Source organism: Kockiozyma suomiensis (assembly GCF_038497685.1).
Source record: "Kockiozyma suomiensis strain NRRL Y-17356 unplaced genomic scaffold V2V93scaffold_16, whole genome shotgun sequence".
In the NCBI taxonomy this organism is placed as follows: domain Eukaryota; kingdom Fungi; phylum Ascomycota; class Lipomycetes; order Lipomycetales; family Lipomycetaceae; genus Kockiozyma; species Kockiozyma suomiensis.
The window spans coordinates 124,376-136,809 of record NW_027117679.1 but is presented as its reverse complement, the minus strand read 5'-3'; the positions used below and the strand labels follow the sequence as shown (position 1 = coordinate 136,809).

The 12,434-nt window shown below is 43.3% G+C and overlaps 5 protein-coding genes across 5 annotated transcripts; 3 read left to right on the top strand and 2 right to left on the bottom strand.

Annotated features, from left to right (window-relative positions):
• Positions 1-231: 231 nt before the first annotated feature.
• On the top strand, positions 232-1,086 carry V2V93DRAFT_375420 (replication factor A protein 3). The gene is made up of 3 exons (XM_066911493.1): positions 232-454; positions 528-630; positions 700-1,086. Exons 1-3 carry the CDS (start codon positions 302-304, stop codon positions 765-767), a joined length of 324 nt encoding a protein of 107 aa, XP_066763475.1. The 5' UTR covers positions 232-301; the 3' UTR covers positions 768-1,086.
• Positions 1,087-3,245, top strand: V2V93DRAFT_375419 (DNA polymerase alpha subunit B N-terminal-domain-containing protein). The gene is made up of 2 exons (XM_066911492.1): positions 1,087-1,561; positions 1,624-3,245. The coding sequence occupies exons 1-2, from the start codon at positions 1,197-1,199 to the stop codon at positions 3,155-3,157; spliced, it is 1,899 nt and encodes a 632-aa protein (XP_066763474.1). The 5' UTR covers positions 1,087-1,196; the 3' UTR covers positions 3,158-3,245.
• V2V93DRAFT_375414 (thiamine diphosphate-binding protein) lies at positions 3,188-5,249 on the bottom strand. Its single transcript, XM_066911491.1, has 2 exons — positions 4,640-5,249; positions 3,188-4,572 (listed from the first exon to the last, which is right to left on the bottom strand). The coding sequence occupies exons 1-2, from the start codon at positions 5,169-5,171 to the stop codon at positions 3,311-3,313; spliced, it is 1,794 nt and encodes a 597-aa protein (XP_066763473.1). The 5' UTR covers positions 5,172-5,249; the 3' UTR covers positions 3,188-3,310.
• A 448-nt stretch (positions 5,250-5,697) lies between these two features.
• Positions 5,698-7,309, top strand: V2V93DRAFT_91476 (NADP-dependent oxidoreductase domain-containing protein). Its single transcript, XM_066912823.1, has one exon. It carries the CDS (start codon positions 6,081-6,083, stop codon positions 7,032-7,034), a length of 954 nt encoding a protein of 317 aa, XP_066763472.1. The 5' UTR covers positions 5,698-6,080; the 3' UTR covers positions 7,035-7,309.
• Positions 7,310-8,231: 922 nt separating this feature from the next.
• V2V93DRAFT_91587 (uncharacterized protein) lies at positions 8,232-12,353 on the bottom strand. The gene is made up of 3 exons (XM_066912824.1): positions 12,116-12,353; positions 11,864-12,064; positions 8,232-11,801 (listed from the first exon to the last, which is right to left on the bottom strand). Exons 1-3 carry the CDS (start codon positions 12,260-12,262, stop codon positions 8,646-8,648), a joined length of 3,504 nt encoding a protein of 1,167 aa, XP_066763471.1. The 5' UTR covers positions 12,263-12,353; the 3' UTR covers positions 8,232-8,645.
• Positions 12,354-12,434: the final 81 nt, after the last annotated feature.

Below are 12,434 nucleotides of genomic sequence, written 5' to 3'. Positions count from 1 at the left end.
TTTGAAAAGGAATTACTGATTCCACATTATTCAACCGAGTTACGATACTAATAGAGCAAAATAGTAGACTTATGCTTTCGTGCTTGCAGCTCTCTTGTCAGATTATCCTCTGTTAATTTATCTTCTAATTAGTGAATCATTTTCGCGGGAAACCATACAGTGATTATAAAATATGTAAGCAAAAGCGCTGTTTGTACCATCAAACCACTCATTATACGCGCCCTCACGCGCCTCACACGCGTACTCATAGACACACAGCGTTACCTACTGGCAACACCTGATTTCTACATCTAAATCGACAATGAACGCTGACGGAATTTGCCCTCGTGTAAATGCACAATATCTCAAGCCTTACACTGAAAGCGTCGTTAGATTGATTGGCAGGGTAACTCAGGTTAATGGCGATACGGCGATTCTGGATGCTGCTGGATCAGTGACTGTTCATTCTACTCGGGTGGGTATTTGCATCTTTATGTTATAGGAATGATGAATCTGTTACATCGATGGCTAATGGGTTCGGCGTTTAGGATCTGGTATTTACCGAAGGTCAAATCTTTGAGATTACGGGAAGAGTCAATGCCGATTTGAGTGTGAAGGCCTTGGATGGAATCAATCACGGGAGCGATGGCAGTAGGCTCACCTTTTTTCTTTTCTAATTACTAAAATTTTTTGAATATTTGGTTGCTAAAAAATTACTAGACATGGATAACGTGAATAAGATGGTAGAGCTAGTTCAGCGACACAAAGCTTTCTATTACAATATATGAGCAACTTGCCACTAATTCCGACAAAACGACTTAACAATTTGCTTGATCATTTATGATGAACTTTCACAGCCGAGAAGGTGCTTTAAGTCGTTAGTTGCGAGATGTGTAATATCCGATGGGGATGATGCGTTTCCATGCGTGTTTCGGCGTTCTTGTGTTCTTGTGTGTTTATCGTTCTCTATCTTGAATGCTATGATCATTTCAATATTTTAGTAGTTAGGCAGACTATAAAGAATATGCTTTATAAATAAAGGCCAACTTCCAAAATATCAAGATCCAGCTTAAAGTAATCAATTTCTCAAACTGTTACTACAATGGTACAAACCCCCCAATTCAATAAAAAAACGCGTCCTGTACGCGACGCGTCGCATTCCGCTCGACTCTTAACTCTTGCCCACTCATCGTCAGTCATCTCACAGCGCAGAAATCATGCCTTCAGCAGTAGATGATCGATCAGAGATATTTTACTCTAAATTGTCTTCCGATCTCGCGTCAACATGTGTTTCTCTGCAGAAATCATTCTCCTTGACGCCTCTCGAACTATACTACAAGATTGAATCCTATCAGGTCAAACGCGATGCGGAGACTCACGAGATTTCGCAGACTGTTCTTGATGATTTAAGATTAAGCTTGCAGGAAAATTTGGAGCGGAAACAGCAGAGACAGCCTGGGAATGGCAATGGTAGTAATGCAATGATGAGTGGGGCGGGTGGTGGAGTGACGCCTTTGAAGCGCAAATATGCCAGTACGGGGCAGACGCCTACGCCATTGAGAAACTCTCCATTATCTGATACGTATGCTTTGGTTTTTGATGTTTAAGATGATCATAGTGCGCAGTTATTGATATGCTATTCAGAACTTTTGCATCGCGTACTGATGCAGGTCGTGTGATGGAAACATTAAGCCCGTCGATTATAATCGACAAATCTGCAGCCTCTCCCGAACGCGCAAAAATTACAGCATTCATGGATCTCAAAAAATATCAATACCGAACAATGCGACAAGCGCTTCTCGAAGCCTCAGAGTTCCTCGACGAACGCATCGAGCAGTTTGGCGACCTCATTCAGACTCATTTACGAACCCTGAAAGAGGAGAACGATTCTGGAAAGCTTATGGACGAGACACTCTTAACTGCTATCGATAGACTTGCTAGTCCCAGTGCGATATCGCATGACGATGTGATAGTCGTCGGTCGGATAGTAACCGACTCAGTGCATGCCGCTGATTCGGCGCGTATTAATGAGACTTCTATGCTTCTTGAATGTGGTCGTCGTATGGGCTCCGGCGTTCGTGTGCGATTGAAACTGGCTTTAAAACCAGTCGCGCAAGATGATAAAATTTCATTGTCTGGATTAGTGAGTTTATTCCCAGGACAAATTGTGGCGCTGAGGGGTAGCAACCCCTCTGGCTCGGAGTTTGTGGTAAAGGCGATTCTTAAATTTCCTGAGCTTCAGGTTCCGTTGACCAAAACTTCAGTTCTACGGCAGACTGCTCAGCGGCCTATGCGCATGCTCATTGCCAAGGGTCCATTCACAACGCAAGACAATCTTCAGTTCTCGCCATTGACAGCCTTGATTGACTCTGCAATCACGAGCAATGCCGACGTGGTAATTTTACTCGGCCCCTTCATTGACTCCCTTCACCCTCGTCTATCCGATCCCACGGCACTACCTTATACAGATCTCAACACGCTCGAAGACCTCTTCCGCGTCTGTATTTCTCAACAACTTCGTCGTCTAGAGCAAGCGCTGCCTAATTGCCAAACCCTTCTCATTCCAGAATGCGGCACCCGCGAGGCCGTTCAGCGGCATATTTCTTTCCCTGCACCACCAGTTGCCGGTCCAGAGATTAAGAAAGCAATTGCACTTCCCAAACGAGCTCGCTGGCTTTCGAATCCGTCGTTCGTATCAGTCAATTCAAGTGTACTAGCAATAGCCAACGTTGATGTTCTTATGCAAATGTCTAGAGTCGAGCATTTGATAAGAGTTCCTAGTCCCGCTGGAGCTAATCAACCTGAAGAATTCGAACGTAGTGCAATGGTTCGTGGTGCCCGAAATCTCATGCTACAAAGATCCCTGTATCCGGTTTTCCCTTCTCATCCTGAAACCCCACTAGAAGTCGCCTATCTGGGACTTGCGGATATGAATATCGCCAGGCCGGATATATTGATAGTCCCTTCGGATCAACGATTCTTTGCAAAGGTTGTTGATAATGTGGTAGCTATCAATCCTGGTCCACTGACAAAGATGAAGGCAGCTGGCACGTATGCAGTCGTAGATATCGCGCCGATAGATATTGAGGTTATTAAGAATGAAGACGAAGCTCCACTTGATGAAATGCGACCGAATGAGGTCTGGAATCGGTGTCGTGTGGAAATTCGCAAAATTTAAGTGAGTGAACAAATGTTCATGGAATTTGCATTTTTTTTTATTTTTTTTTCTTTGTATTCATTTTCTGATAATAGAAGTAAAGTACCCATAAACTGATAATTCTATGCAAAGCGCCGTTACAAAATCCTGCAACACTACAAGGGCTACAAAAGTCTAAACAGCTCTAGGAACTTCACCCATTTTCTCACTATACTCATAAAACCATTTTTTCGTATGCTCACTCATCTTCGAAACCTGAGCCGACAAGCGCCACGGAATATCAAGTTTATCCATAATAACCTCTATAAACCGAACTTTTTTACCATCGCATTCTTTGAATTCGTCACTTTCGATCAATGACTCGAGTTCGGCGCGAGTAGTCACTTTTTTGCAGAAATAGCTGTCTTCAGGTGCACCAAATGTTCTGAAAAGTTCGAGGTATTTCCAATCTGGACATACATCATTATATTTAGCGTGTGGGCCGTGAATTGCGCGCTCGATCGTGTATCCAGAGTTATTAATCAGGAAGATTGTAGGACAATAACCGTATCTGGTGATCGTGGCAAGTTCTTGAATTGTCATCATCGAACTACCGTCGCCTTCAAAAAGAACCACTCGAGCTTTGGGTCCCGCATTTTGCTGTTCAATTTCTCGCTGAGCAATACATGCGCCCAGAGCAGCAGGAAGCGTGAATCCGATGGAGGAATAGTAAAGCTGCGTGGTAAAATTAATGTTGTGTGGGAATTTGGAGTCATTGATGCCGTACTGCGCCGTACCAGATTCGGCAAACACATTGTCGAAAGGCTGAATGAAGTTCGACATGATGTAGCGATAGAAATAAGAAGTTGAGATGTCAGCAGCGGATTTGACTTCAACAGGCTCGCCGATCTTGAGAGACTTGACCGTGCGTGCCGCTGGCAGCTTTGATATATCAAGACGTTTCATGACTTTTTCAAGAACGGGAAGGAAATGGGTGCCATGATAACGCTCGCCAAAGACTTTAACGTAGGCGGGGTGCAAAATGATGAGATTTTCGTCATCAATAAAGCGAGTGAATCCTCCGGTATTTGAATCAGAGATGATGGGTCCAATATTGATAACCAGATCCGATTCCTCGACCGCCTCAGCTACACCTGGAAGTGACAAGCGACCATTATACTGACCAGCAAAATATGGACTATCTTCATCCACAAAGCCTTTTGCTAGATCGGTCGAGAATGAAGGAAACTTAGTAGTATTAACAAGATCCATGACAAGTTTGCGCGACATGTGACGGCGAGCGAGGATGTCTGCCAAAATGGCGGGTTTCTTGCTTGCGTAGATCGCGTCAAGAATCTTAATTGCAAGCATATCGTCGGCTTCGGGATCGGGGTTGACGACTGTGAGTGACAGCGATGTGTCTAGTGCTGCCTTGGGAACAGGAGCCATGACAATGTCTATTTGGCACAGGAGGTCAGTGATTCGAACTCCAAAAAGTAATTAGCAGACTAATTACAAACTCACCCAAAGGAACAAAGATATAACCCGGTAAAGATCGCTTATAGACTGTCTCTATAATCCGGTCGATCTCGCTGGCGAGTGTGTCGACGTTGTCAAGCAATGCCGAGCAGCATCTGACAGGAGCGCTCATGCGCATATACGCATGGTGATCTGGGCTGTCAAAGTCGGCGCTAGAAGGGATAGTGTGATGCATCCACATCTTGTATTCCATTTCAGGACGCGCAGGTGTGCCGACGATATGCAGCAGTGGGACGTGCTCGGCAAAGGCGCCAGAGACGCCATTGATGGCCGAGAGTTCACCTACGCCGTAGGTCGTGACGATGACACCGGGAAGACCACCCCGGGTGCGGCCGTAACCATCGGCCGCGTAAGCCGCATTGAGCTCGTTGCAGCAGCCGATCCAATTAAGGCCGTCCACGTTGAATATGTGGTCGAGGAGGGTCATATTAAAGTCTCCGGGACAGCCGAGAATGTTGTCGATCCCCAATTGGTGGATGCGTTGGAATAGGAAGGTACCGAGAGGGATAGTAGCCATTAGCCGCAGAAGAGTGGATACAATAGAGGAAAGAGGAGAAAGGAGAAGATCAATATTAGAGACGAGAAAATAATTTGCAGGAGGAGGCTACAATAAATGGCCAGATCAGTAGTGAGCTGAGCTGTGTCGGCAATTTGCCTGCAACGGGCAATCAACGACGTCATCGCTGAGCCGCACCCAATTGATTGCCGGGCGCCGAGAGTGATCCTTTTCCTACTTTAGTTGATAACAGCAAATTTATATCCTTTATCTTTGCCTACATTATAGATTCTTTTATAACTCTCAATGTTTTGCCAACGAATTCTCGCTTCAGTAGCAGAGGGGCACAGCCATTCTCCTCGCGGTACGCTATCTGCCGCTCTTCATTTATGCGTGCGCAAAGCAACGAGCGCTTTGAGGTTCAAACGCCTCTGCCGTTTGCCTGCGTACTTTCGTAGAATTTGCCTTTTTCTGCACTATCAGCCGGGTTACTGTATATTACTTTCAACGTTGTAGTGCATAGAAGCCGAGTTGCCTGATCCACATTTACGTAACTGTTTTTACATGGACTAATAATGATAAGGTAAATTAACATCAGTCTACCTTCTCGACACCGATCAGTCCTATGCAAATAACGCTCGAGTCCTATCTCCCTTTCTCCTCTTTCTGTACTTTGATTATTTGCTATTTTCTGCTCGGCTATTGTCAACAGCGACCATGTTTGCTGTTGGGCTACCCAGGCGCATACAATTTCTACAACTCGTTCAATCCCCACTTTAACTATTAAAGACTGGCTTTCTTTTTCAGGCCGCATCCTTTTATCAACAAACACCACCCCACATTATATATAAAATTAGCTGAATCCACACTTGGTCGCACAATTGCATTTGGACGCTCTGATCTTGCCTCTCATTGTCATAAAAAGAGAAAATGGCTACTCAAATCTGCACAGAAAAAATCAAGCTAAACACAGGCCAATTGATGCCCGCAGTTGGATACGGCACCTGGCAGGGCAAGCCTGGCAGCGAAGCATCCAAGGAACTCCAGGACGCAATACTCTATGCCTTGGAGCAAGGATACCGACATATCGACACCGCTGCTGCATACCTTGTTGAGCCGGAAGTCGGTTACGCAGTCAACAAATCTGGAATTCCGCGCGAAGAGCTGTTTATTGTCACAAAACTCTGGAATGCTGACCATGATAAAGCGGAAGAAGCATTTCTTAAATCTCTAGAAAATCTGAAAACAGATTATATAGATCTCTGGCTCATGCATTTCCCGCAAGCCAACGACGAGTTTGGCGCAGCGCTCGAGCACCCGACACCGGCCGAGACATGGTTGGCAATGGAAGCTGTCATCAAGAAATATCCGACAAAGCTGCGCGCAATCGGTGTCTCGAATTTTTCGAAAAAGACAATTGACGAATTACTCGCCGTGGCAACAATCAAGCCTGCCGTCAATCAAGTCGAAATTCACCCAATGTGGCCTCAACCTGAACTACGACGTTACTTTGACCAGCTCGGCATTCATATCACCGCATACTCGCCTCTTGGACAATGGGACTCTCCTCTTCTTACTCATCCAGACATCATAGCCATCGCGGAGAAATACAACGTCGGTGTAGGCACTCTCATCCTTTCCTGGGCTCTCTCGCTAGGAATTTCAATTATCCCGAAATCCGCTCGCAAGGAACGCATCACGGCAAACATAAACTTAATCAAAAAGCTTGATCCACAAGATAAGAAGTTCTTTGACGAGTTTTATTTGCAGAAAGGCATGCATAGACGTCTTTGCTTGGTCGGCGACGGATCGCGGCCTACGGGTCATGAACTCGTCTTTGGCTGGACTTATGAGCAGCTTGGATGGGATACTTTTAGTATCTAATTATTTTTACCTATATAATGGCAGTTATTTGATTTTTCCTTTTCCTTTATGTTCTACCAAAGAATGTCCTTTCTATGCTACTAACTGTTATAATCTATTATCTCAGCGACAATTTCTATAGACAAGCAATAAACTGCCGGCTTAGCGAATAATTACTAAGCTGTTGCTTTAAATTACCTCAACCCTGCCTTTAACAATATGAGTGGCAGCAAAATATGATATGCGTCCTTCGGGACATATGGTCAACTGAAACTATACAGAGAAGATCAGCATGGCCCCTGCATAAGGATGACACGCTTTGATAAAGAGAGTACAATGTTTTTTTTGCCAGTTCGAGATTCGGTTATTTTTTTTTTCCAACTATATTATTCCAATACTCGATATAGATATCTCTAATAATTGTTTTTTTCACTAATAAAAGAAAAGCAAAAAAAAAAAAGAACTGAGCCTTCAAATATGAATAAGAACGCTTGGCTTCTAGAATCCATTTTAGTGATTGAGCATACTAACTGTGATTTAGTCTCGATTATGGATCTTTTTAAAATAAATTTATAAAATAAACTTTGCTAAACAAAAAAAACTGTAGTCTTCTGAATGGACGTATGCATTTGTTGAAAACAGAAGCTTAGAATCAAGTTTGCTCGTACTTATATATTTATTCGTTTGAAATGAATACGGAGAGATGTGCAGAGCTTTTCGCGCGAGGTGTCTGAATAGTTGCAATTGGATTTTACTCAGCTGTAGCTTAAGTGAAATCAAACCATTCTTCCCAATACATACCATGTCGAATTCTATAATTATTGTTCTCTACATCGAATATATGCTCAATGAAGGAGATAATAAAGCAATCTCCGACGCATAATCACACCCAATGTGCACCAGATAAAAAAATTACATGTCAGCTTTATGAACAATAACGTCAAGCCGCTTTTTTACTACTGCATCAAATATTGAAAAGCTCTTAATTAATTAAAACTGGTTCAATCAAACAGCACCCCTGTCACCGTGCTGTTGACTCTAAAATATAGTCTACTGAGCATGTTTTTGAACTAATAGCACGGTGTTGAGAATCTTTCTCATAATAAAAGTGTTACATAATATTACTGCTTCATTTTCGTTATTACTGATTACTCTGAGAAGCTTTACAATGAGTAAAATCAAACGGATAACATGTGCAAGCTACACTGTCAGTGATGGCCTGAATATTGATTTAAGGACTTGCATCGCTTCGGTTTATAATTCCAGGATGGAATTCGAGATGGAACTGGATCAAGGGGCGAACTTCAGATCCTAGTTTCGACAAGGTGAATAACCAGTTTTAAAAGAACTCTTCATGATACAACCATAACATTTCTAATCATCAGTCCTTAAAATATTATAAAATAGAATCATTAACAGAGCAAAATGGGAACAGAAATCTAAAAAAGCAGAATACTGAAATACAGGATAAAACGATCAGTCAACAACAGGGTATAAATATATAGGTATAGGAGGAAAAGACAGCTTGTACACCGCGTTTCGCAATCATGACGGATGTATATACTACTAGTATGATCAGCTACTTTTCAAAATCCATTGAAAAATGAAATCCATCTTCTCAGAAAAACCCTGCTACGGCGCTGCCGTTCTAGGATAAATGCGAACCTTCTTGCGACAAGATAAGTCACCTGTATTCTCAGTGATATCCCCATCTTCAGGAGGCAAAAGTTTATCAAGTCCCAAAGGTACATACTCTGGCAATACCTTCTCGTAATACGAATCAGCAGATAATAGAGACCAATGTGTTTCTTCGTCGTCGTCTGAATCCCACTCAACTGATTGACTGATTAGTGTTGTAGAGTTTTGCGTTTTCACTTCTTGACTGTATTTTTGCACACTATGTTCTCTGTGTATTCTATCTGAACCTGAGAGCGAAGTTAGAGGTACATTATCTGGATCTGTTGAGTTCTTTTTCTCCTCAGATATATGACCTAACGGATTCTTAAAAAATCTGGCCGCTTTATCACGCTTGGCATACAATAATGAGATGTTTCGCTTCGTTCGTATTTGAGAAAGAACAAATAGCTCTCGCAGCATCCACATCCACGTATCATGACCAACGGGTCCACATACACTCGTCGTTTCACTGTCGTTATCATTGATAGTGAAAGCAACTAGCTGCTGTTCTTGATCGCAGTCATCGCCGTAGTGTTCGATTCTGACGCGGTATTCTCCTGCAGGCAGCACGTCGTTAGGCTCCAGAGTAAATGGCATAGGCTCATTATATTTTTTCATCATAGCCGCCATTCTCTTCTCTGCCTCTTCATCTTTCTCCTCTGACGAGCTATTCCGTGCACGTCGGCTGCGTCGCAAGAATCTCATTTTGTTCTTCAACCAATTACAAAATCTGTCTCTGGCAAAATACCTCGCAATAGCCGCATTACTTGTACGCGTCCGCGGATCACTTAATCTTGCAGTTTTATCTTTTTTGCCAAGGAAAAAAGAGCGAATCTTGGCAATCGTGCAATAAGACGCCTTTGTGGAGACGACTTTTTCGGATGGTTTGAAGACTTTGATCTGCTCGAGTGAATTTGCCCATTTAACACTCCTGTGCGACGCATGTTTATAGCTCCAAGATTTTCGTTGGCGCTGTTTAAGAATTCCGAGAGGCTGGAAACTATCTTTGCGCGCTAGAAAGGATATAGGAGGATCAAAGAACCATTCCTGTTCCGCGTGCGCAGTAGATAATGAAGAAGAGCGCGTGTGCTCATAGTCATTTGCGATAGACTCTTCTAGAGCTAAAAATGATGAAATTAGATCTGTGGGTACCGGTGATATTCCCGATAGGGGTTTAGAGTCAATCTGTATTGGAGACAGAACAGGACTTGATCCATGCTCCGGGGTCGCAGAAACATTGGATCCAGAAAACTCAGAGCCGTCTTTATTGTTGCGAAATTGCAGTTTAGCTTCAGTTTCCAAATAATCGGATTCTGGAAATATGTTATCAATATATTTCACGGATTGTGGATCTTGAAGTGTGAATTCTGGCTTGGAGGAAGGTGACGTTTGTGGATATCCTCTGTAATTTGGACATGGGTCTCTCGCCGACTCAAATTCGCTGTCAGAAGATGAAGAGGATGATTCATCGTTAATTTGAGGTTCCTCATCTAATAGAGCGTAGAGGTTTGCACGATATGAGACGCAGCCTTCTTCCATTTCGGTATTCTCGTAAGTTTGCTCAGTTTCATTTTGAGGTATTGATGTATCTACTGCGGTAATACCTTGCGGTCCGAAGGTTTTTTGTTCGGATTGAGAATCCCATATGACACTAGAGGTCCATTCTTCTTGGGAATACCCGCATATAGTTTGATTGCTCGCGTTCGGTGATTTAGTCTTGGATATATCATTCAGAGACGAAAACAGGGATACGCTATTCTCATTCTTTTGTTTGTCGTCTAGCAAAGCGTAAAGTCGCGCGCGATAAGAAACAGTTTCTCCGTCGTCCTCCTCTGAAATATTGCAGGCACTCTCAGACACCTTCTCAGAAAGAAAAATATCTTCACTTAATTCAGCTCCAGCCTGCGGTTCGGTAACGACCTGCCCGGGTTGGGCAATTGGATGGGTACTAGCGCTACATTCCGGCTGCCGATCGTAGATAATCTGCTCTTCAACAGGGACAATATTCACAGTCTTCTTCGGCAATCTCAAAGGCCATCCCCAGGTTGTATGCGCGGGCTGAGTAGTAGATAAGGAGGAATTTAGTCGTAGCAGCTCGTTCTCAAAAAACTCACGCAGTTTAGATTTACGAGGAGAAAAATATGAAGTATGAAGAGACATGACTGATATCGGTGCCTCGTCAGGCATAATAGTCTCATTCATAGGTCGACTTTTAAGGATCGTGAGTAGTGGCTTAGTGTCTTGAAATTTTGTTTCAGATACCGCTTCCTTGATTGAAGAATTTTTTTCATGATAGGCTTCTAGACGCGCCAACAAAATTCTGGATTCAGACTCCGACAGCGGTTCTGTGGATTGCGACACTGGTCGCAATCGCTGCAGAGAAATACAGCAATTGCCCCCGCTGATAGAATTCTGCTTCTCTTCCTCAAGGACCGAGACGGGCGCGAGATTATCAACGTAGTCAAGCTCTTGTGGTCGAATTCGTTCATTCAAGGAGATGAATGTCGAGTCTTCGCTTTCCACGTTAATTTTCTGCTTTACGACAGGAGATATATATATGGAAGAATTGTCAAAGCTCCAATCATCATCTTCTTTAGTCTCATCGAGGATCTCTTCAGTAAGACGAGAGGGCAAAGAATAGGAATACTGAAGCTTCCCATTCGTATACGGCTCAGACAGAATCGTCGGTGACGAACTCCTTGAACCATTATGCGACAAGTAGGTGCATACATCTAGTTCACTAGAACACAGCATATCCAGACAAAAATTATCAATATCAATGGACAGAGATTCAAGTTCTGCATCGATCTGCAGTGGAAGATCTGAGTTCGAGAGTCTTAAGTCACAGGCTTCTATTTCTGAAGAGAAAGGCTCTATTTCGATTACTAGGGACGTGAGCTCGACATTCATTTCTTCTTTGGATAGACTCACATCTGCAGCTAGAGCAGAAGCTGAATGCATCTCAAACGCAATAGATGAAGGGAGGGTAGAGTGGGGAGTGGGGTGAATCTCTCCTGTCTGAACTTCATCGACAATAACTGGGGATTTAACCTCAGAGGTAGCGCACACGGAAATAGGTTTTGTGTGATGTATGTTGCGTATATCCGCTTTCTATTCATATAATTTAGCAGATGAACAATAAATATATATATTTTCCAGTTGCCTTAACATACAGACTGGGGCTTTATAATTTTGCTACCGGCTTTAGCGGCAGATGAAGAGGTATGCCTGCTGATGCGATTGATAGCCTCGATATTGGCGGCAAGCGACATGCCCTTCTCAGTCTCAATACCATTTCCAATATTAGGTTTCTTGTCGTTCGTTATAGCAGCTCTATACTTTGATGGTTGACATTTATTAGCACTAGCGTGAACCTACCAAAAATTCAGACCTACTTCTCAGATATATCAATGAATGAAACTTACAGGCACAGGCTTTCCAGCCTTGGTTGTACTGAGTGCTTCATAATTCACGACCTTCTCTAGAGATGAAGCGGTGGGCATCATGTAGCGAGGAATAATCCCCCCTGCCGGCTTTGCTGCCCGCTGGCGATCAGATCCGCGAAATTGCATCGTTGTACGTGAATGTTGATGCTGAAGGAAACTAGATCTGGTTGTCAAAGCAGATAGACGACTTCAAAAAATAAATATCTCCATGCAATATGACCGATAGAGCTAAATAATTGTTGCTTGGAGAAAGAAAAAGGAAAAGAGAGAGGAAATTCCAAACGGGCGGATGGGAATA

Bases quoted from the DNA above. Each gene is read 5' to 3' on its own strand.
- V2V93DRAFT_375414 (XM_066911491.1), bottom strand. From the start codon at position 5,171: ATGGCTACTATCCCTCTCGGTACCTTCCTATTCCAACGCATCCACCAA. The intron at 4,573-4,639 runs GTGAGTTTGTAA...TGTGCCAAATAG, and splicing joins TTATATCTTTGTTCCTTTGG to ACATTGTCATGGCTCCTGTT.
- V2V93DRAFT_375419 (XM_066911492.1), top strand. From the start codon at position 1,197: ATGCCTTCAGCAGTAGATGATCGATCAGAGATATTTTACTCTAAATTG. The intron at 1,562-1,623 runs GTATGCTTTGGT...TATGCTATTCAG, and splicing joins AACTCTCCATTATCTGATAC to AACTTTTGCATCGCGTACTG.
- V2V93DRAFT_91587 (XM_066912824.1), bottom strand. From the start codon at position 12,262: ATGCAATTTCGCGGATCTGATCGCCAGCGGGCAGCAAAGCCGGCAGGG. The intron at 12,065-12,115 runs GTAAGTTTCATT...AATTTTTGGTAG, and splicing joins AGGCTGGAAAGCCTGTGCCT to GTTCACGCTAGTGCTAATAA. The intron at 11,802-11,863 runs GTATGTTAAGGC...TTATATGAATAG, and splicing joins AAATTATAAAGCCCCAGTCT to AAAGCGGATATACGCAACAT.
- V2V93DRAFT_91476 (XM_066912823.1), top strand. From the start codon at position 6,081: ATGGCTACTCAAATCTGCACAGAAAAAATCAAGCTAAACACAGGCCAA.
- V2V93DRAFT_375420 (XM_066911493.1), top strand. From the start codon at position 302: ATGAACGCTGACGGAATTTGCCCTCGTGTAAATGCACAATATCTCAAG. The intron at 455-527 runs GTGGGTATTTGC...TTCGGCGTTTAG, and splicing joins TGACTGTTCATTCTACTCGG to GATCTGGTATTTACCGAAGG. The intron at 631-699 runs GTAGGCTCACCT...AAAAATTACTAG, and splicing joins CAATCACGGGAGCGATGGCA to ACATGGATAACGTGAATAAG.